This window comes from Sinohyriopsis cumingii, chromosome 7 (genome assembly GCF_028554795.1).
Source record: "Sinohyriopsis cumingii isolate HCF-2022 chromosome 7, ASM2855479v2, whole genome shotgun sequence".
In the NCBI taxonomy this organism is placed as follows: domain Eukaryota; kingdom Metazoa; phylum Mollusca; class Bivalvia; order Unionida; family Unionidae; genus Sinohyriopsis; species Sinohyriopsis cumingii.
In genome coordinates, this window is record NC_142967.1 from 96,421,973 (window position 1) to 96,442,320 (window position 20,348).

General features: G+C 39.2%; 1 protein-coding gene across 3 annotated transcripts in view; it reads left to right on the top strand.

The window, feature by feature from the left end:
* The window catches only part of LOC149795762 (glycerol-3-phosphate acyltransferase 1, mitochondrial-like), a 102,443-nt gene that overhangs the window by 22,183 nt on the left and 59,912 nt on the right, over nt 1–20,348 (top strand). For all 3 annotated transcript variants that reach the window (XM_089965669.1, XM_089965670.1, XM_089965671.1), the window contains exons 4-5: nt 13,404–13,468; nt 19,095–19,202. In XM_089965669.1, the coding sequence (XP_089821795.1) occupies nt 13,404–13,468; nt 19,095–19,202 (173 nt within the window). The remainder of the gene's footprint in view (nt 1–13,403; nt 13,469–19,094; nt 19,203–20,348) is intronic.

Sequence of the window (20,348 nt, forward strand, 5' to 3'; positions counted from 1 at the left end):
TTTTGTTCGCTGCAACCTTAGTAATGAGTGTATCTATTTCCCGTGTATGCGCGTCCACATCTTTTTTGTTCGCTGCAACCTTAGTAATGAGTGTATCTATTTCCCCTGTATGCGCGTCTATATTTTTTTTGTTCGCTGCAACCTTAGTAATGAGTGTATCTATTTCCCGTGTATGCGCGTCCACATCTTTTTTGTTCGCTGCAACATCAGTTTTGACTGTTTCTATTCTCCATTCATGCGCGTCTATATTATTCTTGTTCGCCACAATATCAGTTTTGATCGTTCCTATTCTCTGTTCATGCACGTCTATACCTTTTTTATTCGCTACAATATCAGTTTTGATCGTTTCTATTTCCCCTGTATGCGCGTCTATATTTCTTTTGTTTGCTGCAACATCAAGTTCGATTGTTTTTATTTCCTGTCCATACACGTCTATATTTCTTTTGCTCGTTGCAACATCAGTTTTGATCGTTCCTATTTCCCCTCTATACACGTCTACACCCTTTTTGTTCGCTTCAATATCAGCTCTGATTGTCATTATGTCCTGTGTATGCGCGTCTATATTCCTTTTGTTCGCTACAATATCAGTTTTGATCGTTCCTATTTCCCCTGTATGCGAGTCTACATTATTTATGATCGTTGCAACATTAGCGCCGATTATTTCTATTTCCCGTTCATGCACGTCTACACTCCCTTTGTTCGCTGCAACATCAGTTTTGATTGTTTTTATTTCCTGTCCATACGCAGTGATATCATTTATAGTTGTTGTGATTTCATCCAGCTTGGTATTTTTTTTACCAAAGAATTTATCAAAGTTGTCATCGATCCTGTTAAAATTTTTTCGTAACGTGTAAAATTGGCCCGACAGCGTTGTAAACTCCGAAATAGTATTTTTTATTGTTGCAAGATTCGGTTCGCTTACCGTCGGGGTCCCGAAAAAACTAGCGGTAGTGAGTTGTATATCGGTGACAGATTTTTTCACCTGCGCGTCAAGTTCGGTCACCGATCTATTCAACCTTATAAAACCGTCTTTGACTAATGTTATCGTCGACAGATGTTCACCCGGCTTGAGTCGTCCGTCGCTGGTATACAGCGCGATAGTGTCCTCGGCGGCATCACGCCGTCGTGTTAAAACGTCATCCAGCGACACATTACTGGATTTCAATTTACCCTGGCGGTCTTGAAATACAACTATTTCACCTGGGTCAACACTTGTTAAATTCAACGTATCAGCGATTTCATCCTCGATTAGTTTTTTTATGTCATCGGTGGCGGGCGTTTCCGTGGATCCTTTCAGCGCCGATATAGGTCGTCCCCAAATATCAATCATCGTTATTGTAAAAAAAAACAGCGTTTCTAATTAACCCGCCGGGCCTCTACGACCCCACTAGTGTATTCGTTTACAACCACATAAGGTGGTTTTCGCGATGATGAAATCGCCGCGAGTACGTTCAATACTTCACGGCCGCATATCGGCGGGTCGCTTAACTGCTGTGTTGGCAGCGTGGAATAAAAAACCCGGGCTGAACACGTCCGGATATACCGCATGAACTCGTTTGGCGGGGCTAACCCGTATGAATCAAAATAGACGATTGCACGCGGATCAATCGCGTATGCAACCCAATGAGTTCCCGCTCCGGAGGACCCATCGAGGTTAATTATGCCTGTTTCAATATTCCTTGGTGCCGCCGGTAATTGATCCCTCATAAAAACACCTCTGAAGTTTTTTATCGCTAGCGCGTCTGCGGCGTCTATTAAATCAAAATTAGACATGGGGGTCATAGACTCCTGAGTCAATAAACGGTTCCCGGTAGTCTTAGACCCTTTCCCGAGTACCATGAATACGGGGTTCCCGGTAGTCTTAGACCCTTTCCGGCCACGGATCGTTTTTTTTTATAGCCTTTCCCGGTTGCCTTCTTCAATGCCATCCCCGCCGCGGTACCAACGGCTCCTAACGCAGCCGCCTTAGCCATTGCTGGTGCGGCCGCGGCAATCAACGCTGGAATCGCAGCTAACAGCGGAAATATCCCACCGGTCTTTTCCATGTTTTTAATTGCTGCGGCCGAGAAATCTACCTGAACACCCTTTTTATTCTTCATTGCATCATTGAAATGTTTTATTTGACGCGCCGTCAACGATATCTTATGATTACCACCCGCCATCTGCGACGGCTTCAGCGTTATTGTGGTTCCGCATTGTTTAGCCGACTTTGATCGTAATTTCTTGACTTGACCATCAGTCAACTCTACACTGACGACACTATACGACATTTATTGTAAACGCGTTTGTGCTTTCAATTACATGTTTTCCACTGGTGCATCAATGATTCTCATTCGTCCACCAACACCTTCTAGCAGCATTGATTTATCGCTGAGAATGACAGCAACCGCTCTATAATTAACATTACCTGGGGCTATATGAGCTCGGAAGTGTATATCAACGACGGATTGTCTCGTTAAATCAAGATGTTCCAACGAAAAATAATAAATCGGATACAGCTTTTTAAAATCAAGTTGTGATATTTGCAAACCAGTGTCGACGTTTTGATCACGACCCATATACGACAGCAATCGATGATACACACGTGCGATGTGGTTGTCGCCGTAATTAAGCTGTATATCCTCGGATGGTTCCTGTTGTCCGTTTATTCTCAGCGAAACATCCCTGACTCCTAATTGATCAAATATCATATGGCTGCGTTCTTGACTGCCCAATCGTTCCCTATTCTGTAGCGCTATGAATATATGACGCGGGGCTGAAACACCCTGTTTTGATGCTAGGTGCCATGTAAACGTATCGGCGACGTTATCCTCTTTAGCATCAGTTGTTACCGCTAGCCAACTCAACAACGATTTTCCTCCCTGTTCCATAAATGCTAACAATCGTGCTTCCGTGGTAACTGATGGAGTCAGCACCGGCATCCACAATGCCATTTTAGTTAAAATGACTTTACCGGCAGCGACGCCAGCAGCATGCCATATTGCATTGTTATCATCGCCCCTTCGCGTCAGGGCAATTGTATGCTTAGCCCCATAGATGACTTTTCTAACATTTCTGCAGAATCCAAATATGTGATGGAGTGGAATCGCGCATGAAAACTTTCGGCGTGGTCCTTGCAACATTCCTACTCGTGCTGCGAATCCCATATTGTAATTATCGTTAAGACTTTTTGTAACAGTGAAATCAGCGTCCGGTTTTGCTCTGCGGTCTGGATTGGCTGCTTCAGCCTGATCACCTGCGATATCTTTTTTCGCCAGCACGTTGATGTACTGAAGATGATCAGCGCTATTAGCGGTGTCCTTCGCAAACATCATAGATGGGCCCGCCGATCTTGTATAATCATCCGAGTATCTCACTAACCCAATTATCGTCGTTGCAACATCAACCTCGCGTTCTATTGATTCAATTTCTCGCCCATCAATAAGATATCTGGCGCTCTCAAATAACGCCATGATACCGTTGTTGACGAAGCCAACTCGAACACGATGGTCATCTGCGTATGGTGCATTATCGGCGGCATTTGTCACGAGTTCTCCCTCAATTTCGATAAACGCTTCACACGGCAGAAAGTATTTACTGGTATCTTGGACTTGAAGTTCAATTCGCGATCGTAGGTCAGGTTGCGCTGCATAATAAGAATAATATTGATAATCACGGACAGAATCATCCCTGCGCACTGGGGCATCCATATCAAACGCGGGATCAGCGGTTCGCGCAAACATTTTATTATTATTCATGTTGATGTTTTCAATTGAAATCCATCAACGTCGTTTTCGTCGTAGACCACTTCCCGCTATCGCGTTCATGAGCGCGTTGGTTGCCGCATCGGCGGATGGCGAAGTCGCCATTGGCGGAGTCGTCGCCAACGACTCTAGTTTTTCTTCCACGGCGTTATTTATTACTTTACTGACATTTGCAGGCATCACTGTCGTTGATGGCATCACCGGTGGTTTCTGTTTTCTTTTTCTCACCAATGACATTAGTTTATCCCGCGCGGCTGAAAGCGCCTTTCCGGCAACATCTCCAATAGCACTAATACCCTTATCACGAATAACATCAATAGCCTTCATTCCTAATTGTTTGGCTAACGGCGCTACTTTTGGGGCCATTCTTGTAAATAACCCCGCAATGGTGCTACCGAGACCATCTCCATAGTACGCGCGGTAAACAGGCAATCGCGAGTTTACCACGTAGACGAGTACTGGTTTATCGTGGTTGTAGTGTATGATCATCTTTATTATAAAAACACCGGTTTTTCAATTAGTGATTGTGATCACCAGTGATTGTGATCACCCCTTTCCCCTTTCCCACCGCCGTGTGGAAAACCGGAATAAATTTTATCAAAATTTCCTGGGGTTTTTGCCCTCGATAAAAATCCGGTTTTTTTCCGGTTTTTTCCTGATTTCTAGTCATTTTTGGTCGTTTTTTGTTGCCTATAGTCGTTTTTTTTCGATTTTTCAGCAAAAACATCGATTTTCTCTAAATGATTTCCTGGGGTTTTTGTCCTCGAAAAACGGTCAAAAACGACCAAAAAATGGCCAAAAATGGCCAAAAAACGGTTAAAAACAGTCAAAAAATGGCAAAAAATGGCCAAAAACAGTCAAAAACGATAATAATTTTATAATTTTATAATTTTATATTTTTTTAATCATCCACGAGTTCGTCTATGAGCGTTCGATACGCACTAACGTCCATGATACCACCCGTAAATAACCGCTTGCAAATATCGGCGGCCTCATTGATTATTTCCGGAGAGTTATTTCCGGCTCGTTTTCCTCCGATTAGTACCTCTAGCCGTGATATATCACTGAGAACACTGTTAGGACAGGTAACGCCGTAGGATTCTTTACCAACAGAGTATCCTTTTCCTTTTTTTGGTATTCTACTTTTTACTTTATTGTGGAATGCGTCGTAATCGGGGCCATCACCACGTAGTAATGCATTCTCGTGTTTACTCGCTAAATACACTATTCTTGTCCAATCCTTTAACGACTTTATACTTTTCTTGTAACCGCTATTGATATGCTCCTTATCTCGTATGCTCTTAGCAAAATTGGAGGCAGTAAAATCAATTAATTCTTCCCTCCTGTCCCTGAGGTCTCTAATTTGATCTATTGTGCTCTTCTTAAGTACATTACGGGGTATATTCCTCTCTTTTTCTTCTTCTGGTATTTCTTCTTCCGGTATTTCTTCTTCCGGTATTTCTTCTTCTGGTTCTCTTGCGGTGGCGCCTAGTTCTTCCTCGTCGGCCATTGTAACATAAGGTTCTTGTGGTTCGGTTATAGCGAGTGGTGGTGGCCTCCGTGTTGCAGCAGCCGCTAGTGTTTCTAAAGACCTTTTTGTTTGTTCGGTCTGAGCCGCTATCTTTTCAAGCGCATCGAGGACGGGTACAGTTGCCGCCGTAACATCTTTGGTCGCTTTAGTTACCGGGGCAAAGAGTTGTTCGCTTCCAACAGTAAAATCGGTTTGTAGTTGCTGCCGCGTTTGAAGTTGCTCTCGGACCCTGTCTCGTAACGGTATGAACTTTTTAAGCGCCGCTAGCCGCTCTCTGGCTAGCCGAGTAGTAAGTGATTCGCCTACCATTATTGCAATTGCGAAGCAATTTCTAATTTCTCGCCGGAGTTTTCGTCTATAATCCTTCTAATGTTTTTAATCTTGCTAGAAATCTCCCGGCGTCGTTCATAAACACGTCCGAGTTTTTTTCGTATTATTTCAGCGGCAGTAAATAGTCCAATGAATGCATTTGCGTCATTGTGGTACAAGTTTTCATTAATCGTATGTTGTAATCGTTTTACAAAAAAGTACTCGCGGGCCAGGGTAAAACGCCCCCGTTTCGACTGTTCGTTAATAATTTCATAATCGGATAATATTTTTTCACTGTCGAGACCATCAGATAATTCAATTCCTTGATTTTTTAATTTTGAAATCTCGGCTAATATATTATTGATGTCTTCGATATTCATTATTCCTATAAAACATCTTGTTTTTAAATAAAAAAAAATGAAACCCCCGCGTATCAATTCCGAAGGTGTTTAATAATTCGTTTTCTTCCGGAATGGACAATTTATTGTCATGGCGACTTCGTCAGCGCCATAGGCGCCGGTGACTTCGTATCTACATATGAAAATCGAATTCTATGCCCGGTCTTTTTTGAGATTGCTGTTTGATATACTCGTTCTGCTACTTTTCGTATTGAGGCGATACAAATGTCAAAGTATCTACTGGCTTCATTCATCGACTGAAATATTTTTTCCTCGTGAGTTGTTGTATCAAATGACTTTATGGGTTTTGCTTTCTTTGGGTATTTACCGGTTTGGCCTTTTTTGGTATTTTGACTCTGCGAGACAGCTTGCAAGTTTATAAGAGAATTATCAGTCTTATTATTATTAATATGATCAATCACAAGTCCATTTTCGATTAATCCGTTGAATGCTTCAAATACCGCCCTATGAACATGGTACTTCTTCTTTCCGGCACCAAACATCAGATACCCCTGATTACTTACGGTACCAACCGGCTTCTTCAGTTTGCGGTTTCTAACAATGCCATCGCGAGATGCCTCGTAATTGACGAGCACAGGATGCGGCTGAAATTCTTGGTCCATTTATATAATAATACTATTTGTCTAATTTATTATTTGGTTTAATTATAAATCTTTCAACGTAGTCTTGGGGGGTTTTGATGACGAAGTCAGCGGTGGGGTCAATGACGGCGTTTTTAATTCGCTTGTCATAATAGCGTTTTAGTTCCCTGTATCGCTTTCCGCCACAATTAATACACAACTGCGATTTTCCTCTTACACCGACGTGGCAAACCAAGCACGGGAGGGGGCCAAGAGAACCATTACGAACGCTTTGTAAATGATACCCGCAGAATTCACCTCTACATGATTTATTGCACGGGGTTGTCGACCCAATCATCAACCATTTGCAGTGATTCATTATACTATATTCTTTCATTTAAATACTTGTTTTAATTATATGGATGAGTTCGAGAGATTAGCAGCAATTAAGCCCCGGAAAAATATTAAGTTCAATTTCGATAGAGTCCTCAAGGACACACCAAAAGCGTTAATAAACGATAGAACCCTGTTGAGTAAAATACGCGATTGTATCGATGAATTCAAGCGTGATGGTGCATCTCATAGTTGGTCAACATTTCGAATTGATGGCGTTGTTGATGCTACCATGAACGACAACCGCGCAGCAACGATAATATCACAACTTGATGGTAAAAGGTATTTCTTCAGAGTAAAATTCATTGTCCGGGTGGAATCAGGTGATTGGATCATACGTGATAAATTTGAACCAGTTCTCAGCGAAAAGAAAACAGTCATTGTTAGCCGCGACTCCAAGCCGGGGTTGTTAACCGGAATTGACAGACCATACTATGAACGAGCGTATCCTGAAACAGCAGTTGTTTATGGAATATACCCGTTAAATAAGAAACCTGATATCGGAAAACTAGCGCCGATGAAACAGTCAACAGGGATAAATTGTGTAGCAGAACGAGTAACAGAGCATTTTACAAATGCGTGTCGAGGAAACAAGTTGACTGATTTACGACGTAGCAAAATCAACCGGTGGGAGGAGACAGTGCGCGAGCGTGGAGCAACCATCAGCGACATAGCGAGATTAGAAACGTCGTTGAGATTTCCAATAACCGTTACAACGATAACCGGTGAAGTATTATACGAATCGAAGTACAAATCAAATGGATCCCCAATCAAAATTATTGATCATAACGAACACGCGTGGACGCCCGCGATCACAGTGTTTCCACGGGATAGAACGGTAAAGTATATCCCGGGGGAATTCCTGGAAGAGAACGGGTTTCTCGCGGAGAGAAAACTATTTGATGCTATCGCTTATTTGTGTAAAAACGACCCTGTATCAGTGTGGTTACTTCGCAGCGCTGATACCTTTGATCAGTTTGTAAGACCAAACGGCGAATTATATCGCACTGAAGCGTTTCACAACAGGATAAAAAAAACCGCCATAGAATTTGAAGAGCATGATGAACAACTGCTAACAAATTGTTTTACGATTCCATCGGTTGCGGCTCATGTTGCAGCGAGGAAAAATGCGTGGAGTCCAACACGCAAGGAATTTCTACCGGATGTACAATCCAGTTGTTTGGAATACTATCACGGTGGACTATGGAACACTGAATACAACCGCAACGCTATGATTTCCGTTGATATGGTTGCCTGTTATCCAGCGAGTTTTCTCGGGTATGGATCCGCCGCTGAGTATTTCAAACGATTTGGACACCCCAGACATGAAATGACTCGTGTTGCTATTAATGGACCACTGCCTGATTTTGATTTAACCGGATTCGCTCGCATAGTATCATTTGAATTCGCGGCAGGACTTCATTGCTGTTGTTATATTTGGATCGGTAGACACATGGCTGAAAAGAAGTGGTTGCCAATAGCGCTGCTACGGTTTATGATTGATTGTAGCATGCTAGTTTCGTTGATTGTTAGTGACGCGATTATATCATACCGGGCGCAGACTGAAGTCTGGTTACCAGAACCGGAGCGTCTAGATAGCATAATTGACGAGTCCAAAAAACACATCGATGCCGACGAGGAATATATCATCGAATGGTCCAGAAGGATATTCAACCAACGAAACCGCGAGGCAAAAGATCTCGGTAGAAGAATAATTGGTAAGTTCACACAAGGTGGAAAAAACTGCGATTACAAACGATATTGCTCACGGCTGATTATAGATGACGCAGAATATGATTTCGTAATCAAGGACGCAGTGGCGAAAAATAGATACGTGAACTGCGAAACAGCTTTCTTGTCCAATGGAACAAGGTTGGGTACAGTTGTTACCTACAGCGACGGAGACAGCCCGGCATACCCGCATTTGAGGGCGTCTATGCTGGGTTACGCCGCTATCAATTTATTCTCGATGATAAATAGATTCCCCGACACCGTGGTTAGAGTAGCCGTTGATTCGTTTTATGTTGACATAGCGTATAAGGAAAACGTAGCCGAGTTTACTAGTCCGGACGAGAGTTGGGGTACATGGAGAATTAAAAATGAAATACGACGCGATTATTCCCCGTCAGCAGATGTCACCGTTGAAAACAATTACTTACGCGGTGATAAATTATCAGAATGGTCTAATGCACCACCGTGTTCTGATCCAATTTGTAGACACAAAACAGTTTATTTAAGCGGCTGTGGCGGGTCAGGAAAGACGACTCGGGCAATTGAATTATTTCGAACGCGGGCAAGTATAATCGTGCTTACACCGACCCATAGACTAGCGCGAGAGATAAAACAACGAAATGTTGACGCCGTTACTTATCACAGCTTTTTTCGATACAGTGGCGGTGAGTGGACTCCTGATCGAATGGGTGAAAAATTTATTCCTGGGGTTATCATTTGGGATGAGATATGTACTGTTTCGTTAGATGTTTTACAAATGTTTCTTGATTGGTTGCTGCGCGCAAATACAGCGGTGATCATGTGTGGCGACCATGGCCAACCACCACCATTTGTCGGCGAGGGTCCACATGATTGGTTGAGCGGGTTCGTGGACTATTATGAAGAAACCGATACTGATTACCGGGCACTTGATGAACAACTGCGCGGGGTTAAAAAATTAATCAGATTACAGCCGGATAGAATTCAGTGTGAAATAATCCGTGAGGTGATTCCGGAAACGCCGTTAAATGAATTCTGGGAAACATGGAGACCAAACGATTTGATTGTAGCGAGTAGAAAGATAGTCAGGGACACACTTCAGCGGAAGTTGTTTACGTTGCATAAGGAAAAGTTTCCAACGCGTCCAGTGCCGTTATGTTATAGACCCGCGGATACACGGCGGCAGAACATTGAAGTTGAAATCCCGGGCCGGACAGAAAAACAAATTCTCGTGCTGAATGATATTGTGCTCGTTGATATCAGCGTCGTCGAGGACGCGCTACGTGCTGATAAATCCCCGTGGACGCTAGGATACGCAACAACAATACATTCCTCGCAGGGACTAACCATCACGGACACAATTGTTTGGATAGTTGATAATCGCATCGAATGGTCCAATCTAGTCTATCTTGCAGTGTCCAGAGTACGGAGGATAAATCAGCTTCGAAGAATTGTTATTGACGGAGTCAGTGACGAAGCCGGTGACGGGGTCACTGACGGAGTCATCGATGCAAGCGTCATTGATAGAAAACTCTCGGGTTACCGCCAACAGGATAAAAAAAAACAGCGGCGTTTTGATATTGATGCCGAATTAATAATTGCGTTACGACAACAACAGAATAATCACTGCGCGAGTTGCAATTGTATAATGAGTTGGCGTTATTCGGATAAAGACGCTCGCCAATTTACCGTGGACAGAATCGATAACAGTCTCGGTCATGTCAAAAACAATGTGAGGTTGACCTGTCTTGAGTGCAATAGACGAAACGGCGCTAGTTAAGACCACGCGGGGGTAATTGAGTATCGTCAGGTATCACTTGTAGTTGCTCGCGTGTAAATCCGCGCTGAGGAGCAGTTGAATCCAGTCTATAGATCGGTGGTCTACCAGTTGATCGTGTTATCGTTGATATGTTATGTGTGGTAACACTCCAAATAGGATCAGTAGCTCTTTTTTTACCGCCTTCAAGCTCTCCTGGTTCATATAGATATCTAACAGTGACATCGCCGAGAATCGGCTTGGAAACGCTATCTATTTTTGATCTTCCGGGTATGTACTCGTATTTAATCGCGTCGCTGGGCTCCATGTTGATTGCTCGGGTAATCTCGTTATTTAACGCTCCAATTACGCCTGGTAACCTTTTAACCCATTCACGAGATCGTTTTTCTTGGATGAATTCCTTCGCGTATTGATACCCAAATAACCGTTCAGCAAGAGTCCGATTGAATCGTTCAACAATTGCCTGATCACGATGTAGTGCAGTATGACCTCGTCGTATCGCGACGCTATGATGTTTCAGCGTTGATAAAACAGCGCCGCGAAATTCACTACCAGGATCAACTTGTAATAGATTTGGCCAGCGCAGAGGACCTCTTCGATAAATTCTTTCAAACGCAGCGGCTACTTCAGTTGCTGACTTTGTTTTTAACGGCTCCGCTTGTTTGTATCGACTCGCAACATCAACTACGGTTAGCGCGTATTTGTAACCGTTGTCATGCGGCAGAAATAATATGTCAGCTTGATGAACTTCATTGGGTACGCTGACATCAAAGCGCGAAAAGTTGATTTGTTTAGGTGGCGGTAGATAAATTTGCCATATAGCCTGTTTGGATAACCAATTAGCCGCAACGGCCTTTGTTACCTTTGCAGCGCTTGCGAGTTTACCAATTGCGGCCTTTCCTTTCCAGTATCCTCTCGGAGAATAATAGATGGATTCCATGTTGTTATTATAAACGCTAGCGTTTTCAATTACCAGCGCGAGAAGCTCCGCTTCCAATCATTAATTTACCTTTCATAGCCGATTTTACCAACCATGAGGCCAATTTTTCTTTGACGGATTTATCGGGAATAGCATTTAACGCGTGAATTAATTTTACATCCGCGATATGACGCTGTTGCAGATCGCTACTTTTGTAAGCAACATCATGAGCATGACACGCCTTATCGATAGCGTTTATTGGGTACTCACCGGGTTTGGGCTGATTTTGATCATCGAGTCTAATATCTAATCGCGTTCCGGGGCCACAGTAGCTATATCCTGGGAGGTGTTTTTCTCCTGGATACTTTGCCCATGGTGTTCCGGGGAGTTTTGATAACTTGGCTGCAATATCACCTCCTCGCTTTTTTTTAAAACATCTCCGGGTCTAATAGAAATAAATCTAAATTTCTTTGCACCGCATTGTGCACACTTGCCAGTAAGCGCCGATCTGTTATTTTTTGTTGTAGCGGTTGTCATATCATTTGTGCCAGTACGCACTCTACACTTTACACAATATAGATCCATAATTTATGTATAGAGACATGAATATAATTGACTTTTCAGCGACTAAAACAAGAGAACCAGTTAAGCATGTTGCAGCGTTACCAAACTCGATCCGGATGATTATCATCGGACCATCTGGATCCGGCAAGACGCAATTGTTACTTAATTTAATAATGAGATGGATGAAGTGGGATAAGTTGTATTTAATCGCCCCTAGCGTAGATGATCAACGATGCTACGAGGTGTTGAAAGATTTCAACGAGAATGCATCAGCGATCGCTAAAAAAAATGTTATTGAGTTTATTACAGATATCAATGATGCACCAGGTATCGATGATATTGATGGCGACGTCAACAATCTAGTCGTGTACGATGATGTTATGTTAGACAATCAAAAAAACCCAGCTAGGATATTTTCCAGAGGCAGGCATAAAAACACCGACGTGATATATGTCACTCAACGATACACTCAGATTCCAAAAGTAATCAGAGACAACTGTAATATTCTTGCTGTATTCAACGGCGTTGATACACACACGCTACGAAATATTTGGCAGACATGGTGCGGCGGTGACATGGACTTTAATGTTTTTCGAAACTTTTTTAGTCATGCTCAGTCGACCCCACATGGATTTGTAACGATAAATTTACATGATCCTCGGACACGATATCGTATCGGACTTGACCAAATATTCGGTTAGTTGTAAATAATTTTCATTGTAAATAACTACTTAGCAGCAGGGGGGGGCGATGACATCGACGCGGTCGTCGCTGTGTTTACCGAACGCTGACGACGCTAGGATCGGCGCGCAGAAGGTATTAATTAAACCAAATGACGTCCGGACAATTGTCGATTTGGCCTCTCGACGATGACAACGACGACGACGTCGTTTTTTTTTTTACCAGGCGCTGACGACACCGGATCCGCTGAGTGCAGAAAGTACTAATTAAGCCAAATGACGTTTGGACAAAATGTCGGATTCGCCCCCCCTGCTGCTACTTAAGCTGGACACTTCATACCTGTGCTATGATTTTGTATTATCGTTTGATGTGCAGATAAGTCATCAGAATCAGAAATTTAAAGTATTTCTCCCCCTCCTAATTAAAACTGAATTTTTTGTATTGGCAGTTAAAACTATGTGGCTTGGATTGGTTTGGCATTTGAGAGCACAGCAACTCAAGTAAAAACAATGTGCCAGGACTATTGTTCAAGGACACAATAATGGTAGCCAACTCTGGTTTGTTTGTTGGTATGATTCAAATATGCATTATTTCAGTTACAAGTGCAGCACGCACACCACTGAGCCAGCACAGCTCTTGAAAATGCTTGGTGGCAGTCTCACATTAGAATGTAGTTACTGATATTCTTTTTGAAGTAAGATAATTTCTTTGTAGTGATTTTACATAGATCCGACATAGTGTAATACTTAATCAGTTAATTCCATTTGCTGGTCATAATTGAATGTATTTAATTTCAGAAAGACCTTTTAGCACCCAGTAACTTAGGAATGCGCAATATCCTTGATGTCGCCCATGAGATGAGGTAACCTAGTTCACATGCAAATGTTGGTTCTAGATAAGAATTCATCAAAAATGATATTTTACTAATTGCATATTTTGAAATGCAGTAGAATATTTCCGTTGCAAATTTATGATACCAAATGAGTAAAGGTCATAAAGGCATTAATCATGCCTTTGAGAATACATCCAGTGGCTTAGTCGTAAATTCTGTAACAGGGTGCATTTGATTTATATGCTTTTGCTTGAGTGAGTGTCACTGATCAAGTGCTATCATTTCAGGTGTGCACAGAACATCTGGAACTGTCCCAGTTACATAGTTGATATTGACTGAATACATCATCATTTTATGAGATCAGTACATGTACTTGTATGAAGGATTTTTTAGGAATAAGTTACGGAAATTTTTCTGTTTGAAAGGAAAGTATTAGGTTGCATATGTAAGTATGAATGATGTGGGAATTTCAAGTTTATTTGACTTGCAGAAATATAAAATGTAATTTTGTTAAGAATTTATTGCAAAACTATGGCATATACTGTTACAACTTTTACACTATGTATAATGTTGTGTGACACTTCTGATCTAATTAGAGAGGGAGGTTATTTTGTGCTGAATGAAATCAGTAAAATGCACATGCACGCACACACACAGATAGAGCTCTCCCTCATTACAGTGTACTTCATTATAACACAGTTATGAATATAAATGTGATACCATTCTGGATAACATGACCAACACCATTACTAATGTTCAACAACATGGGTTGAAAGAAAACAAGGTGAAGCTTAGTGTTCGGTCTTTATTTTCTTTTCAGTTCAATATATTTTCCTATTCTCAGTATGTCATGGTTCTATACATATCCTAGATTTAATTATAACACAGTTCAGTACATAATGTGGTCATTGGTAGTTATAAGAATAGGCTTTTTGTTTACTAGTTAAAAAAATCACAAAATAAAAAAATTGTATAAATATATGAGAGAGAGGGGGAGAGAGATTGAATGACACAGAAAGACCCAGAGACACAGTACTGTTACTTGTATACATTGCTTCAGAAAGAAAGAGATGGGGGATACATGCAGACTAGACTAAAAAAATGAGGTGATATACAGCTTTTATGTAAGATATTTTAACTTCAGTATCTATATGAGAAACTGCACATAGAAACTCTGAACTCTTTATCTTTACTTGTGTTCCTAGAAAACTCTGATCTTGTTATCTTTTGTTGTGTGCCTATAAAACTCTGAACTCATTATTTGTAGGTGTGTACTTGTCAGACTCAAAACTCGTTATCTTTTGTTGCACCAAGAAATCCCTAAACTCATCATCTTTTGTTGTGAACCTGGAAAACTTGAAAATCATTATCTTTAGTTGTGTACGTAAAATACTCTAACTTGAGTTGAGTACCTAGAAAACTTGAAAAGTGTAATATTACCAAGTGGACAGTTGTAAATGGCATTATTGATAGATGTGTTCAGTTTATGCATAAGAAGAAATCACTTTTATATTAAGCTAAAACTAAAACAGCATAAAACATTATCTGAAATTGGTTGTAAACATGTTTGCCAGGGTTATAAAATCTGTCTTTAATTAAATTGATTGCTAGTAATATGTGGCTTCATGATTATAAACTCTGTCTCTAATTACATTGATTGCTGTTAGCATGTGGCTTCATGATTATAAACTGTCTCTAATTACATTGATTGCTAATAATATTTGGCTTCATCAGTGGCATCGCTAGGAGGGTGCGGGGGGGTGCGGACTGCACCGGGTGACACCATCTCAGAGGGGTGACACCAAATGAAAAATTGCAAATTTTACAGAGCACACACTGCTCGGTCTAGTCTGGAGGGGTGACACCATGAGTTTACCGCACTGGGTGACACCAACCCTAGCGACGCCGCTGGGCTTCATGTTTATATAATCAGTCTCTAATTGCATTGATTGCTGTTAGCATGTGGCTTCATAATTATAAAATCTGTCTCTAATTAAATTGATTGCTAGTAATATGTGGCTTCATGATTATAAAATCAGTCTCTAATTAAATTGTTTGCTAGTAATATGTGGCTTCATGATTATAAAATCTGTCTCTAATTACATTGATTACTGTTAGCATGTGGATCATGATTATAAAATCTGTCTCTAATTATATTGATTGCTGTTAGCATGTGGCTTCATGATTATAAAATCAGTCTCTAATTGATTGCTAGTAATATGTGGCTTCATGATTATAAAATCAATCTCTAATTGATTGCTAGTAATATGTGGCTTAATGAATATAAAATCTGTCTCTAACTAATTGATTGCTAGTAATATGTGGCTTCATGATTATAAAATTTGTCTCTAATTAAATTGATTGCTAGTAATATGTGGCTTCATAATTATAAAATCTGTCTCTAATTAAATTGATTGCTAGTAATATGTGGCTTCATGATTATAAAATCTGTCTCTAATTACATTGATTGCTAGTAATATGTGGCTTCATGATTATAAAATCTGTCTCTAATTACATTGATTGCTAGTAATATGTGGCTTCATAATTATAAAATCTTTCTCTAATTAAATTGATTGCTAGTAATATGTGGCTTCATGATTATAAAATCTGTCTCTAATTACATTGATTGCTGTTAGCATGTGGCTTCATGATTATAAAATCTGTCTCTAATTACATTGATTGCTAGTAATATGTGGCTTCATGATTATAAAATCTCTCTGTAATTAAATTGATTGCTAGTAATATGTGGCTTCATGATTATAAAATCTGTCTCTAATTAAATTGATTGCTAGTAATATGTGGCTTCATGATTATAAAATCAGTCTCTAATTACATTGATTGCTAGTAATATGTGGCTTTATGATTATAAAATCTGTCTCTAATTAAATTGATTGCTAGTAATATGTGGCTTCATGATTATAAAATCTGTCTCTAATTACATTGATTGCTAGTAATATGTGGCTTCATGATTATAAAATCTGTCTCTAATTAAATTGATTGCTAGTAATATGTGGCTTCATGATTATAAAATCTGTCTCTAATTAAATTGATTGCTAGGAATATGTGGCTTCATGATTATAAAATCAGTCTCTAATTAAATTGATTGCTAGTAATATGTGGCTTCATGATTATAAAATCTGTCTCTAATTAAATTGATTGCTAGTAATATGTGGCTTCATGATTATAAAATCAGTCTCTAATTACACTGATTGCTAGTAATATGTGGCTTCATGATTATAAAATCTGTCTCTAATTACATTGATTACTAGTAATATGTGGCTTCATGATTATAAAATCAGTCTCTAATTACATTGATTGCTGTTAGCATGTGGCTTCATGATTATAAAATCAGTCTCTTATTGCATTGATTGTTGTTAATATGTGGCTTCATGATTATAAAATCAGTCTCTAATTGCATTGATTGCTTGTAATATGTGGCTTCATGATTATAAAATCAGTCTCTAATTGCATTGATTGCTAGAAATATGTGGCTTGCTGTTTTTAAGGACTTGAACAGTTATCCCTGGTAGATCTTTATCTATAACAAACTGGATGGGAAAGAGATTTTGTCTTAGAGGCTGTAAATACAAATTATTTCCTGTTATTGTGAACCTTTCATTTTGTTTTCAAGGTCATAGCAAATATTTTTGCCATGTTCATTTGATTATTGCAGTAATGCTGGCTGATTTGAATTTTAGTCATTTAAATTTCTGTAACTTTTGATATGTATGTATTAAATATGACCAGATTGGACCAGAGAATCAAACTAGAAATAATGGGAAAATAAGATGAGTACACTAATAGCAGTTTATAATCCATTATAATCCAATTAAATCTATTAATTCATTTTAAATATAAAATGAATTGCTAAGCAGCAATTTACCTATTTATTTGTTTTGGATATAGAATGGTATCAAGATTGTATTTCTAAATTTTGTCAATAGATGAATTTGAAGTTCAGACAATTGCAGCAATGCATGCTCTCAAGTCATCAGTGTCTGTTTCCATGTTAGCCATGAAAATGCACAATCCTTTGCTATCTCTCTTTCATTTATGCATATAATAAACTCATTACAAAGAAAAATGCATTTTTAAGGGGAAAAGCCTTTTGTGAAATAGTGCTTTCATCAAACATGCCATTGCTTTGTGATGCTTCAATTGACTTGTATTCTGTGTTCAGCATGGAAGATTAAGGAGGAAATACATTTTTTTAATAGCTTGTTTTATATGGTGCTATAAACCAGTTCTGCATGAAAATATCACAGCTTGACCTTATTACATTTATCAGTCCATATTTCAAACCCAAAATTCATTTTTCAGAAACTAATATTTTGTTTTATAAAATTGGTTGACAAGAAACATTTTCATTCAGAAGCTTATGTTTCTTCAGAAACATTGGTGCTTAAAATGACATGAAAACTTGACAATTTACAAGTGCAGCATCTGACTTGAGAGTGAAAATGTCAACCATTGGCTATTACTTGATGACCAGCTAATGAAAAAAGTGATTAACATATTCTTTTACATGAAAATATGAATAGTTGCTGATAGAGCACTGAAGACAAATTCTGCATTTGAAACTTTACAAATTTGTCATACTCTCAAGTTATCAATTTTTAAGTCTATGGATAAAGCTGCTGAGGTTTTCTATTGCATATTTTTTATTGTGTAGATATATGATGGTACATTATTCTTAGTGAATAAACTTGAGAATTACGACACATGCCATTATATCCCTTGGAGTTAGACATCATTTGCTTCAAAAATCATGCTTGACTGAGATCATGGGTCCCAAATGTGTTACATATATGTCAAAAATTTAATATATATAAACAACTTGCATTGGTTGCATACTTTTGAGCTTATATGTAATGAATATTTATAAAACTGACCTCAGAGATTCATATTTTGACTTGACCATGAGGAGAAAATCAACACATTGAAAATGTTGAGCATATAACTTGGTGTCCTCTTTTTGCACAAATTACAAATGGAGGGGCCCCGAGTGGCCGAGTGGTCTAAAGCGCTCTTCGTTATGGATCACTGCCATCTCACCTCTGTCTGCGGCGGTTCGAGTCTAAGATTCAGCCAATGTGGGCATGTGAGAAAGCTTGCCAGTAGCTTCTCATGGGTCGGTGGTTCTTTCCGGGGTTTTCCGGGTTCTTCCTCCACCATTAATACTGGCCGCCATGTATAGCCCATCGTGCTGAAAAATGGCGTTAAACCCCACAACAACAACAACAACAAATGGATATGGACACAAACAAGCATAATAATACAGAATATTTCATTTCACAGCATTTTTAAGTGAAGCTTTCTGTGAAACTTAAAGGAGTAACTTGACATATAATAATCATACATAATTGGACACCATTATCTGTGGAATATACACAAGATTAACTTTTTCCTACTTAAATATTCTGAAAACATTTTATTATTTAATCTGATCTGTGCTATTTGCAACAACTCTGGAACTCCATGGACACTAACAATGTGCAGTTACTTATAGTCTAGAATAAACTAAAACTATGGTCATCTCATAATTGTCAACATTTAAAAAAAATCAATATTGCGAGTTATGAGACAGGAAATGGAATATTTCTGCATGTGTTTGGTGGCGTTAATTTACTTAAATGATTTTCATTTTTCTCTTCAGAGGTCACAGCCCATTGGCTCAGAGAATTTGCTATTTAGCCTACAGTCTCAGCCGCAAAACGACACACAAATACACTGATGTTTCAATGGCAGTACTCACCAGTCAAAGGTAATCATTTAGTTTTATATTGTTAGAAGATTAATTGTATTGAACAGAGTAAACTTATGTAAAACGTTTGTGAGACTGTGCTGCAGGCAAGGTTCTAGTAACCCAGAGAAAGTTTCAGAAACTGGGATAAAAGAATCTCCGCTATTCTTAGACTTGATAAAGAGAACACAGTCACTCTAGTCCACATCATTAGTTAGTCTTTGTTTAAATTTTGGTCACAGTTTTTTTGTTTGCTTGTATTTCCTAAAGTACTTGACAGATTTTACTTATACTTGGCTTGAATCATTATAAAGCCAAAACAGTTCATTGTACCACATGTTCACTCAACCCATTTACCTTGGAATCAAGGTCATGGTCATAGAATATTTGCATGAAGGTTTTGTTGAAGTTGTGTTCATACTTGGGATGGATCAAGAAGAAGGAAAGACGTTTGGTGACATGCATGCTTGCATCTTTTATCATACAGTCGGGGTCAGTTATACTAAATGACATTAAGGTTTTGGGCTCTGTCTTTTTCATTGCTAATATATCATAATCCCCTTGATTGATTTGGTTTTTACTTGAAAAGAATCATTATTAAGCATAGACAATTAAATTGATGACATTTAACTTGGTCAGAGTCACAGTTTGTAATAGAAAAGTGCATGAGGATTTTATATTGTTTTTTATTTGCTTATATTTTTGTAACTTTTTCTTCATAATTGGGTTGAATTGTGATGAAGCTGAGACGAGTAAGTTGTTGGTCAAGGTCACACATTTTAAAGCAATGTTTTGGTCATGGTTTTGACATACATGTCATGGCTTTCTTGTTATTAGAATTTTTGACCTGAATGCTGTGTATGACAGAATCTTGTGAACACAATTTATATTTTGGATGTATCATTGTGATATTATTGTCCTTCATCTATGGTGCGTCATTTGTCAAGTCATCCATTGTCCACTGAGTTACAAGTACTTCTCAAAAACCACTTAATAGAACTTTACCGAAATTTACAGAAAGCATTATGGCATGATGCCCTTTCAATTTTTTTCGAATGATGCCAATCTGCCATCAGATATGGCCAATATTATTAAAAATTGTAAATCCTTTAAGTGTCTTTTTCTCAAAATCTCAACAGCATTTGACCAAATTTGATTGGAAGTATC